At 46.2% G+C, this 12,544-nt stretch overlaps 1 protein-coding gene across 1 annotated transcript in view; it reads left to right on the forward strand.

The window, feature by feature from the left end:
• LOC306824895 (metabotropic glutamate receptor 8-like) overlaps window positions 1-12,544 on the forward strand; it is a 94,247-nt gene that overhangs the window by 63,068 nt on the left and 18,635 nt on the right. Inside the window, exon 7 of the mRNA XM_079345303.1 lies at window positions 7,443-7,643. Coding sequence (XP_079201429.1) covers window positions 7,443-7,643 — 201 coding nt within the window. The remainder of the gene's footprint in view (window positions 1-7,442; window positions 7,644-12,544) is intronic.

Here is a 12,544-nt window from a genome sequence, read left to right on the forward strand (position 1 = left end):
CAATGACAAAGCAGGATCAGATCACACAGGCTGCCCCCGAATCACCCCCCCCCCCCTCCCTCCAGGTGGGGGTGATGGGGTCCCACAGCAGTCTAAGAAACGTGGTGAAGTGATAAAACAGTAACAGGAAGAGGAAATGTGGAGAAACGTTTCAAACAGGAAGCAGAGGAGAAACGTTTTCAGGATCTTCTGGTCGGTCGCCTCTGGATTAAACTTCCATTCGCTCCTTCATCACTCAACATTTATTAACTGAGCGAATCCATGTAGTGGAATATCACAGAGTGAGTTTGGTGAGACCTGAACCTGACAGTCGCAGGAGCTCCGCCTCCACGTTGGACATTACATAAGGTCTCGAGTGTCTTTTGGCGACTCTCACACCCGACCTCTCCTCCATTTATATTCATGAGCCGGAGAGTTAACACTTACCCAGAGGCCGGAGCTCTCTAACCTCCGCCTGACACCCTGCAGCACACGGCCATTCACAGCGTGCATCATAAAGATGTCATCTGATGAAGTCAGGACAGGGAGCTCAGTGTTTAAGTCTGAGCGTCTTTAAGTGCTGCATCATAATAAAAAAAAAAGACGTCAGATAAAGAAAATTAAAGTAAACCAGTTAGATTAACTCCAAAGGATGCAAAGAGACAAAATGGTGTAAGCTCAAAATGTTTTTCTTTTCAGGAGGTTGCTGGTTTGAATCCCCCGTGCATGTCCTGGGTTCTCTCCGGGTTCTCTCCCACAGTCCAAACACATGCTGGTTCGGTTGACTGGCGACTTTAAAATCCCATGTGAGCCAGGCTGGTTCGCCCTGTGATTGACAGGTGTAGCCCCGCCTCTTGCCTATCGACAGATGGGATGGCTCCAGCACCCCTGCGACCTCGAACGGGAAAAGCAATATAGATAATGGAAGTTCATAAAGGCAGAAACACGAGTGGAACAAGAGAGAGGATAAAAATAGAAAGAAATGAAACTTCGTGAGCTTAACGCAGAGAAGCTGTCGCCCTCCAACAAAACCCCAGCGGGCTGAACTCGAGCATGTGGTCCGATGTAAACGAGACGCTGTTGAGTCTGCGGCTCAAATGAGTTCTTCTTCTCCTCTCCCATCACGTCCCGCTGAGTGTCTGTGTGCTGACTGCACAGCCCCTGCAGCATCATGTAATCCTTCCAGACTCAGGAGGACTATTACTGCAGAACAGGGCCAAGTCTTCTACAAACACGTGGGACACGGAGAAACAGGATTTGAGAAGCAGGTGAGGTGTTGGGTAAACAAGGGCGAGCCGAGCGTGCGGCAGACGGGACAGTGTGTGAGTGCTGAACACAGCCAGCCAGTGGACGGCTTTGATCAGGCTGCTGCTCTTCTCTGAGTCGCTGAGTCATCAGGTCAACATCTGCTGCTGTGTGTGTGTGTGTGTGTGTGTGTGTGTGGGGAGGTGCAGGCAGTATGTATGTTGTTAAGAGCTACAAAGAGCTCTGTAAGCTCATAGTGCTGCAGGTGGGAGCACAGTGGTGTCTGAAGGAAAGCCACTTTCAAATTCATGCTTCAGTTTTCCGACCCTGCATTTAACGAAAGGCTGGCGGTGAATCACGGGAGTGAAGCAGGCGGGCACTTCTCCGATGGTGTTTTCACCCGTGTACAAAACCCCTCAGCTGCTTCTGTGAACACAAATGGCCAACTCCCCCCTTATTGAGAAATTACAAGATTATAGATCTGTTTGTTATTTGTTCATTTTTAGAAGAAGATCAACTGTCAGTCACGCCTGTGATTCAGAATTGACCTTCCACCTGCTCACTCTCCGAGGGCGTCTCCGGGGGGGTTTCTGAGGGTCCAGCTGTAATCACGGCAAATTGCATGTGCTCCCTGAGTGTTTTATAATAAGAGCCTTCATGAAAAAAAAACACTTTTTCTTCTGTTCATCTGAGCTGCTGGTTGTGAATGCTCATCTCAAAGCAGTCAAGTCCTGCAGGATCTCTGATCTGCTGCCTTTTTAATCATCTGAAATTAGGCGTCTAATGGCCTCTGCTGTTCTATTGATTCACCATCAGAGACGGAGAGAGAGAGAGAGAGAGAGAGAGAGAGAGAGAAAACCCAACACAGCCCAGTCGATGCAATCATGAGTTTTCAACTAATCAGCTGCTCTGGTTGATTGAGGACTCTCGTCGTTTAAACCTTTTTATACGGTCTTGTATTTGTAGTTAGCTAGCAGCTTAGCTCTCATGCTAGCATACTTTCAGACAATCAACAAAAAGCTTTGGACAAAAGCTAGAATTTTCGCAACAATTATCCATCCATTATCTTCCTCTTGTCCAAAGTCCTCGGAAGTTACAAAATGTTTGTATTTTAGGCTCCCGTGTTTTTCTTGTTTCAGCCTCTCTGAGCGCTCAAGTTAAAAATCGTTCAGCTTTTCAAACGTTTGTTTTTCCTCGAGGTCTCCTACAGATCGCGTCTCGTACCCGCCTCCTCGTTACTCCGCGTATGATCGGGGGGGAAATAAAAGAAAAAACAAAATTATACGCGGCAATGTGGGTCATCCAGCGGCCGTTGTAAACAGGCGGTTGTCATGGAGACAGAGTGGACGTGTAGCGCTTCATGCAAACACTCCTGAGCGTGTTAGGTGGACGCTGGCCGGTGTATTAAAACCATTTGATGAGTTTATGGTGTAAATAATGTGTTTCCAGAATGATTTTCTTTCTTTTCTTTTTTAAATTATGGGACCATTTAAAATGTGCCATCGATGTTAAAGCGGAGTTTACTTTCAGTCTTTTATCAGCCAACAGGCTTGTTGCAAAATCTGTCCTCCATGTCGTCCAACTATGCTCACTTTTATATGGGTTAAAAACAAAACTGCAAAGGCCAAAATAACAAACCCCGGACTTTTAATCCTCAGCTCATTAAAGCAACGACCTAAAATATACATCTCAGAGTGTAACTCAGGTTCTGATGGTGTCCACACTGATCCCTGTGGGAAGGCCGCTGGGAAAGGTCCGCACATTAATTGTAATCAGTCGGTGTAATTAAATATCCATGAGCCATGGTGGCCTGAGGTCTGAACATGAAATACCATTAGCTTCCATTAAGGGATTATGTCGGCAGCAGACACTTCACCTCACTCTCTGCCAGCATCAGTTCTGAAAGACCGTTTAATACTGTCACTATCAGACTTCATTATTACAACCTCCACTTCCAGCCCCTCCCCCGCCTTCAAACGCTCACATCACACGACGTGAGAAGAAAACTATTTCCACTTCCTGCTCTCGTCACGCCGAACCCTTCATCTGCTGTTTGGTCCACACGTCTGTAAGTTTGACCTCCTGGTCATCAATCAGTGCTTTCTTCTTCTTGTGCATGCATTGAGTTTGGGATTTTATGAGCAGTGTAATTGAGGGCTGTCAGCTGATTGCAAACTTTAAAAACAAGATGAAAGAAAGACGAGATAAAAAGTGCTGAGATTGATCGATCGATCGAGAACGAATTAAGACACAATGGCACTCTCTCTCTTATTGTCTATTGGGAAAGCGTAGCTGTTCCTTCTGTACGTCTGAAACGTGGTTAGAAGATCTAACTAACACGCTCCATTTGGAAAGGAGAAGAAATGTTCTGAAGGACAGACGATTCAATAAAACCTGGAAACTCCTCATAACTGATCTACAAGCGATATGAAACATGAACACGTAGCGAAATTGGGTCATATAAGTCGGAGAAATCTATTTTAAACTGATTTGAATCAAATACTACAACTCCCAGAATGCACCGCGCTGCAGACCACTCTCTATTTCTGTAGCTTCAGTGGATGAAAACATGAGAAACTCAACTTGTACTTCTTCCCTGCCAGCCTAAAATTCTTTACGTGAAGCAATATGACGATTTTTGTGTCATATAAAGAAAAACATTCAGGCAAAGAAAAACATGATTTTCTCATCTCAGGGCAAAAATGAGGGCTGGATTCACCACCATTCAACACAACCAGCATGAACTAATGATGCAAAGCTTAATGCAAATAGGTGAAGAATCCTTTAACTTAATCATCCGGATATTTAGGTCTTAATGGAAAAGCATGGAGCTGAGGTAAAGCGGGTGGAGGAGGATTTCAGCGCTCCGTTCACTGAGGATCAGAAGAGAACATGAATATTTCATGTTTCTTCTGCTTTGTTGAACGATGCGTTTGCTGACTTAAGAGCCACATTGTTTTCGCACCTTGTTGTTGTTGTTGTTTACAGCTGTGTTCCTTCCTTTTGTATTCCTCTGTGCTCCAGATCTCCCGTGAATTACACTGAGCCGACGTGAAAGCAGGATTTACATGTGAAAAGCCTCCGCTGTGTTTTCCATCGTGCTGTGCGTTTGGTTTTTTTTTCCTTTGGAGACGTCCGCCGATGAAGAATCGGCGTGGACAGAGGCGGACGGTCTTCTTGTGTTTGAAGGCTGTGAGAGGACGGTGGACGGCCTTCACGCCAGAGATCCAGCAGCTGTTGAATGTTGAGCAGGACTCGGACACACAGAGAAGACGTTGGCAGGAACTTCTTCTTCTGCGTCCTGATTTCTGACTTCCTTCTCCCCACATGAAATCTTCTAGAAAGATCTCTCCTTCAGAGGAGTTTACGCTGAATGAGCAGTTGTGGGTCATGTGACCCCTGGTCGTCGCTCTAGTCTTTCAGATGTGTCCTTTTTCTGCACGATCTGATACGTTAAACCGGCGTTGGCGGTCGGTGAGAGGAATCTCTCTGATTGGCTGTTCGGAGCTCTCGACACAGGTTCAGCACGCCGCTGTCATCTGACAACGGCAACTTTTCATCAGACATTATTCTTGATGTAAGTCCGTGTAAAGTGAGTGGTGAGTGACATCATAACAACGACAGACAGCGGTCGTCGGCTGTCGTCTTTGTGGTGCGTTCAGGTGCAACTTTTTGGCCGAGAGAATAAAAGCGACGTGAGGCGTGTGCGTGGCGTGTCAGGGCCTTTTTACATGTATCAGTCGTGACTTGGGACTTGGTTGGTCTTCCTGGTCGACATGGTGCACGCAGGTCAAACAACACGAGGTTCTGTCTTCCTGAGGGGGCGACTCGCTCTCCATTCAGGACTCAAATCTTCATATCCAAAGTTTTCGAGTCACTTTAGTCCTTTGAAAACACCTGAATAAATGTGACTCAGTGTTTTTATACTGAATGAAAAAATGGCTGAACGAGGTTTCTACATTTTGAAACTCATAAATGTCTCGGAGCCGTTTGAGTGACGACGCGCTCGCGTGGATAACTTAAAGGCTGTTAATGCACAGAACGCTCTTCCTGTTTTTAGAACATGAGTCAGACCCGGCGCTGTGAGGAAACATCAGTATTAATCTGACACAGACTGACATCACTGATAAACAGCAGCCAGTAGAAAAAAAAGAAAATCCCACTTTAATGTTAATGTAGTCAGGCACCACGGCGAGGCTTTCCCCCCTGAACGCATCCCGTCCCTGCTAACCTCTGTAATTAGTTTGCAGTTTATCTAATTTCCAAATCTAATTGAAACAGAAGGATGACTTCGAGAGCGAGAGAGAGAGAGAGAGAGAGAGAGAGAGAGAGAGAGAGAGAGAGAGAGAGAGAGAGAGAGGGGTGTAAACAGAAACTCGTCCATCCTGTCAGGAAGGAATTAAATTTGTCCCGTAAGTGATGTGTAATTGAAATGCCAGCAGGCGTGATGAAGCTGTCTGTCGGGGCACGCCGCCTCCCCTCAGTCACAGCCTCTCATCATCATCAGTCATCGCCGCCTGTTTGTACACAGCCGAGTCAAACAGCGTTCAGGTGGCCAAACACAACGCTCACGCTCCAACGACTTGTTTTCAGATGTTAATGAATCTCTAAATGGAGGTATGATAATCCTTACTATAAAGTCATATACGACGTTTTGAAGGGGGAACGACCTGAGAGCAGTGAACGCATCACTTTTTGTAAACGTCAATAAATCAAATCAGACAGAAGATGTAACCTGCAGTCGCTGCATCTCGACTTTAACAATGCTCCAAGTGTGATCCAGTGCGAGACTCTGAGTCAGACCCCGAGGACGAGGCGCTTCTAAAACGATGCCTTCAGGCCCCGTTCGAATTTATAGCATCAAACGTGTATTCTTTAAATATTGAGGAAGCACTCATCACCCGCAGCGGAACGCCATGATCTGCATCCCGACCGTACATCTCCTCTCTGACATCATCGGCTCCCCGCCCGCCTTTTCAAGTCTCATTCATTACCGCCGCGCGGACGTGTAATCAGTCTTTACCGCCGGTGCAAACGTCTCCCCCGTGGACGGGTTCTCCCCTCGCCGCCCGCCTGCTATTAAAATAAAATTGGATTTCATTTCTAAGCTCCCCTATTAATTCTGAAGCGTCTCGTGTGTTGATGGAGGGTCCAGTCCAGCAGTTACTTTCCTCCTGCCCACTTCTGCAGCCGGCGGCGTGATCGCACAGCTCCGCGGCGCTAATATCCGTAATTACTCTGAGAAAATGTTCAGAGGGAGTTTCAAATGAAACAGGCGCGATGTCTCCTCCACTTTGTTATTCAATCACAGCTAATGAGACGGACTCAAATGTATTTCAGTACGGTAATGGGTTAGTTAAAGGGAAAGGCTCTCATTTCACTTTCCCATAATCCTTTGTGAGTTACTCTCTGCCCAGCGGCAAGGACAAACTCCAAAAATCTTTTGGTTGAAAAACTCAGAGAAAGGAGCTCAGACTGTTTCTGTGCTTTACCTTCCAAATGTTTGATTCTTTTTCATACTATGTGCACGCACACTTTATTCTCTGTGTATGTGTGGCTAACTGGAAGTGTGGTTTTTGTTTTTTAAATGTGCTTCATGATTATTTTTTTGTCTGTTTTCCTGTGTTTTTTGTTTATTTGTTCTGTATGACAAAAAAAGGGTTTAAAAAAATGGAAGACATTGATTTTATCTTAAACCTAAGTTATAATTTTTGTCTTCAATAAAAAAAAAAAGTGCTTCATGAATAAACTTTTTTAAAGCTGAGCCCAAAGGGGACCCACGGCAAAAAGTCCTGAATTCCTGAACAACCTCAATAACGAATGTGAGTGACTACCTTTGGGGGAAAAAAAAATAATAATCATTGTACGGATTTCCATTTTGAAGTGATGAAACAATTTGGGCCGCACTCCTTCAAGGGATTTGGGTTTGAAGCTGAGGGTCGCCTCAGGCCGGTGAGCAAGTCTGGATCCTGTTTGTGCATGTGTGCAGCATGTCTCACTCGCAGAGTGTAAAATCTTTACTCTTTGCAGGATCAATGAAGTATCGTATTTCTTGATTTCACGGCTCATTTTTCAGCTCAGGTACTTAAGGAAACAAGAAGAGCGTTGGACACACTTTAACTAAAAACAAAGACGTGGATCGACCTGGAAAGCGAGGAATCGGTCCGACGTGTTCTCCTGTGATAGGTCGGCTGACGTCTCTTGCGTTTCTCCTGCAGGTCTGGAGAAAGTGGGCCGTGACTCGAGCTACGAGCAGGAGGGGAAGGTTCAGTTTGTGATGGACGCCGTGTACGCCATGGCCCACGCTCTGCACCACATGCACCGCGAGCTCTGCGCCGGATACCCCGGCCTCTGCCCGCGCATGGCCAACATCGACGGCAAGGAGCTGCTGGCTCACATCCGCGCTGTTGGCTTCAACGGTAAGAGCTAATCATCGTATACACCCTTAATCCTGCACGCACTCTGACTCCTTTGAAAAGAGACTCGCAGCGTATTGGAGTCGAGGAGACTGAGCGCAGCACACAGAGGATGTTGAAATGTGAGTCTTTGCATTCTGGCACACAGGAGAACCGGGCATACATTAAATTCAGTCTAGCAGCTTTTTTAGCATCTGAGGGGAGTCATTTATAAAAGGGTTAAGACCACTAATCGATGACTAAAACTGTCAACCCTCACACTGCCAGGTGACGTATCGACATCTTCAAACAAAGAGACGCTCCACACGCGCTCACACTTAAAGCAGCACTGTGTGTTCCCAAGAAATCACACTTTTAAAAGAAGAAGCTGGGACTGATGTGTTAGAAAAAATGGCGTTACCCATCAGCAAGAGTCAGTTCATCTTATTTGCAATTACTATTTTTTTTTTTTCCCATTTTCTTTGCCTGCAAGCGAAGAAACTTCTTACTGTGCAGGTGCAACCAGATTCAGCCATACAGAAGGTGATACCAAGCAGGGGTGGAGGGCCAATAGAGGGCGCTAGGACGCCGCCCGACCACGAGAAAGACAGACCTGAACCAAAAGGGACCCTAAAGTTACGGATTGCTGACGTGTTTCCGCTCTTACTGACTCTACTTATTGAGTTGTGTTTGAACATTTGCTCCTTTTCAATACATCAAGGAGTACAGCAAAACATAATGCACCTGAACGCATCACATACCTCCACCCAGAAGGAGGCAGCAGAGACGTTAAAAGCGAGTCATGCAGCGTTTATAACACCTAGCATGAGTCAGCAGCTTGTCTCCACATAGTTTAGGAAACACATGCCTGTAAGTACGAGTACACACGCTGTTGTTTGTTGAATATGTTGAGATAACCTTACGGCTATTTATGTTAGCCAGTTGATGGCATTTTCCAGTATAGTTAGCATCAAGCTAAGGAGCTAAGATATACGTCCTGGTCCCTCTGTGAGAAACTGTGCCCACGCCACACAACAACAAGGCACCAGCTCTACTGATACAAAGAGAACCCAAAGTGTGAATCCTCAGGGTCTAAGACTTCAGGGAAAGCAGGAACCATGGAGCCAGTGGTGGAGCTGCAGAGTCTCAAACAGATCCGACAGCGTCAGGATTTAGTTGGATCAGAATCCTCTGGAAAAGAAAAACCTGCTCTCTGTACAGCTGTCCATTTAAATCAGATTATAAATCATGCAGACGCTGAATGACACACACTGGAGAATCAGAGCTGCAGGACAGAGTTCATATCAGCTGTGATGATGGAGCCATTTGGTTGGCTGTGATTTCTAATAATCACCTCCTCCGCAGTCGAGATCTCCGTGTTGTTTTCTGTTAAAGAACAAACAAGTTCTGTCAGAAAGTGTCAGACAACATGTCCAATGTTACATTTCTCAACATTTCCTCTCCCTCCGCTGGCTCCCAGTTAGTGCTGGCATCAAACCAGCACTCTCATCCAGGTCTACGCTCGCTCACGCCCCCTACGCTCCGCCGATCCAACCTTCACAACAAGGTTGCTGCCTTCATGTGGTGTCGGACACGTCGGAGTTGTGAAATTCACATGAAGACCTGCTCAACTCGGAAACCTAACCGACTTGCCGACAGAATCGTCACCACATGTTGTTTTTTGATTTTTATTACTTTTTTATTTAATCGCGTTTTTCACGTTAACTTTTCCACTTACATTTCACTGATCTTCTTCGTAGCGTCCTCCCTGTTTGTTTCTGTTGTTACAACGTTCAGACTCTGACTTTCCAGCTCGGAAACTTGGACCACCCGAGCAGCACCTGAATGCAACATAACTAGACTCATCTCCTCTGTCGCCCCCCGGTGGTGGGACGATCTACCAAACATTTGCATCTTTAAGAAAAAACTAAAGACCCAACTTTTAATGGACACATTCGACCTTTATGATCATCATTGACGACGATTGTGATGATGATGAGAGTTTTGTTTGATTACAATGATGTTAGGATGGTTTTGATGCTGATTAGAACTCTTTGAAAAAAGCACCTGTGGTCACTTCCTGTCAGCGCCTGTGGTCACTTCCTGTCAGCACCTGTGTGTCCGATCGGACTTGAAGCGGTTTGTCGCTCTCTGATGTACGTCGTTTCTTCTAAGTGGATTGCATCAATTTAAGTGAGCTCATCATGAATACTTTAAATCCGTAAGAAGGAGGCGAGCGGCTGAGTCCTGATGCTTCTCTCCTGTGACGAGGTGGAAGCAAACGACGGTGGATGACGTGAGAGTGAGAGCGTGTACCTTCATTAGGATGTTTGCTTCTCTCTGCACAGCTGGATGACTCCTTCATTAACCCTTTAACCTCACACTTTGAGCTCCTGACATGGCTCGTTAACAAACAGGAAACACACGTCAGGTTTTCACTTCCTTCTCTTCCCTCGTTCGTTGCTCTCCGCTCAGTGTGGCCGCGTCATCATCGTCATCATCGTCATCATCGTCATCATCATCGTCATCATCGTCATCATCATCCATCTGCGTTCACACGTCTTTAATAATCACAAAACTTCCCAGCTGGGGAGAGTTGAATCTCCTCCTGCTCCTCGTGCGAGCTGAGCCGCTGTCACAGGCTGCTGACGGATGTTTTAAAGGATAATTACAGATCATTGTCACGTCATTTTTGTTAGTTTTACCACTTCTACACTGTAGTCGATGATTCTATTAACAGATTAGACTCATGATGACTGAGGGGGCTCGAGGGTCGTTTTGTCTTTCTGATCCGACAGTGCACAAACGCTTCTTGATCTTTTTCTGCCCGGCAAAAAAAACGCTACGTGGACGCAACTAACAAACGGGGCGCTCACCCACCTTCAATAGGCAACAAACAGAACAGCATAAAAGATTTGCTGTGCAATGTCCCCAAAGTTTCCCAAAGCTGATTTAAGACGAAAAGTTCAACGTATGATTCATTCGATGTCTTTTTCCCTCCTGTCCTCCCGCTCGAACACGTGACACCTTCCTCCTCCTCTCCGCTGGAATCAAGGCCGTCCGTAGGTTTCACAAAACCTCTTTTTTTTTTTTTTTTCTTTCCTCCTCTCGGGCTGCGAACGCCGACACCCACCGCCAAGGCTGCCGCTCTATTCATGAATCAGAGCGAGGAGAATTTCTCTCATTCAGAGCGAGAAACATCCAAACACATATTCCTGACACAGCGGGCTTCTTCTTCACCCTGCGCTGAAGGCCGGCCCTCCATGTGACTTTTCTTTTTCTTTTTTTCTCTCTCAATGTAAACGTTATAAAACCTCTGAGGGGACAAAGAGATCTCTGCATAATGCTCCAACTCCCCCGCAGAGCTCCTCGTAACACACAACACTTAAATATATATTCATATATTAATATTAAGACGTGTAGAGAGGAGAGAAATATTCCCAAACTGAATGTGAGCAGATGAACACAACTTCTGAAATCTTCTTTAAAAAGTGTCGTTCACATGAGATTTAATATCGCTGCCAGATTTTAAATGTGAAGAAAAGGTTAAAAAAAACCAGGATGTTCCTCTTTTGATTTTCTCCAACATCAGGTGTTCTCAAAGTGTTATTTTGATGTTCAGCTATTAAGAGCCTAAGCCGAAAAGCTTCCTGCAGATTTGTCCTCATTAAAACCAGGAACAGAGATTTGTTCCCTGCGAGCCGAGGAATGACTCCTGTGCAGGTCTGGAGGTCGGATGTCTTTAGGGAAAGACCTCTTAGACGTCAGATGTGTTTGAGAAGTGACCTGCAAGATAATCATTATTTTTTAGATTCAGCAACAACATGGAGCTTAACGTCTCTGTACAGTTTGATACAAGCGACAACCTCCGGTCTTCATAAATGAAGCCCATGTGGAAGTGCAAAATCCTGCAGTTCATCGAGTGTCCACTAGAGGCCGGCTGCAGGAACACAGGAAGTCACAAGCTGTACACTCCACAGGCGAGACGTTGTTGTTCATAGTTAGGCGTGTAGGCTGAGCTGGCAGCCTGTCGTTAGCTTGACTCAAAGTTAGCTAGACAGCATTTCCAACATGGCGGCTGCTGCTGATGAGCCTCCAGCGCCCCCTGCAGGAACAGACGGGCGTTGAGTGTCCGCTTTGGTCCGGTGAACGGAGTCACTGATAGCACAGCCGCTCAGCTGGAGAGCAGAGACGGGGGTGCGTTCCACTCCGGAGCGGAGACGGAGCGAACACGACGCGGTGTCAGGCGAGCTAGCTGAGGAGCGCAGCGTGGTGCATGCGTGCTCGTACGCGCCGCCTCGACGTTTTCTGATTTGACAGAGTCGATGTAAAAGCACAAAGACGGGGATGACAGCTGAGCTCGGTTGCTGCACCTTTTTGTGAAAGAAGCGAATCGACACAGAGTTAAAGACATCGAGTTTGACCGCACTGTTCCAGTTTCACATCCTGTGATAGCTGCTCTCACGTCAGATTGTAGTGTCATGATGTTGAAATTGCCAGTTTTATGAATCTCTTCCTCGTGAGGGAGGAACAAAATACAGAATAATAAACATAAATCTTTTTTCTTTGCTGCGTCTTCTCGTCGCTCTCCTCCTGGAATAAAAAAAAAGATAACGCTCCAGAAAATCTGCCCTCATATCCCCGTTGTCCCCACCCCCGCTCCTCCTTGCCCCCCTCCCTCCTGTACCTACGAACGGGGGGGATTCAATTTGAATAATTTTTCTATCTACCTGCTCAGCACAGAGAGATATGGGACAGAAATAAAAGAGAGAGGAGGAGATGGAGAAGATTTTGTGGCTGATGCGTTTGGCTCTCAGGGATTCATCTCTGTGTGCCGGGCCTGATGGATGTGAGGAGCTGCTGGATGTTATTTCTGCAGGAGGAGGAGAGACATTAAACATTGAATCAGCTGTGAATTTCACCCC

Source organism: Symphodus melops (assembly GCF_947650265.1).
Source record: "Symphodus melops genome assembly, chromosome: 6".
Classification (NCBI taxonomy): domain Eukaryota; kingdom Metazoa; phylum Chordata; class Actinopteri; order Labriformes; family Labridae; genus Symphodus; species Symphodus melops.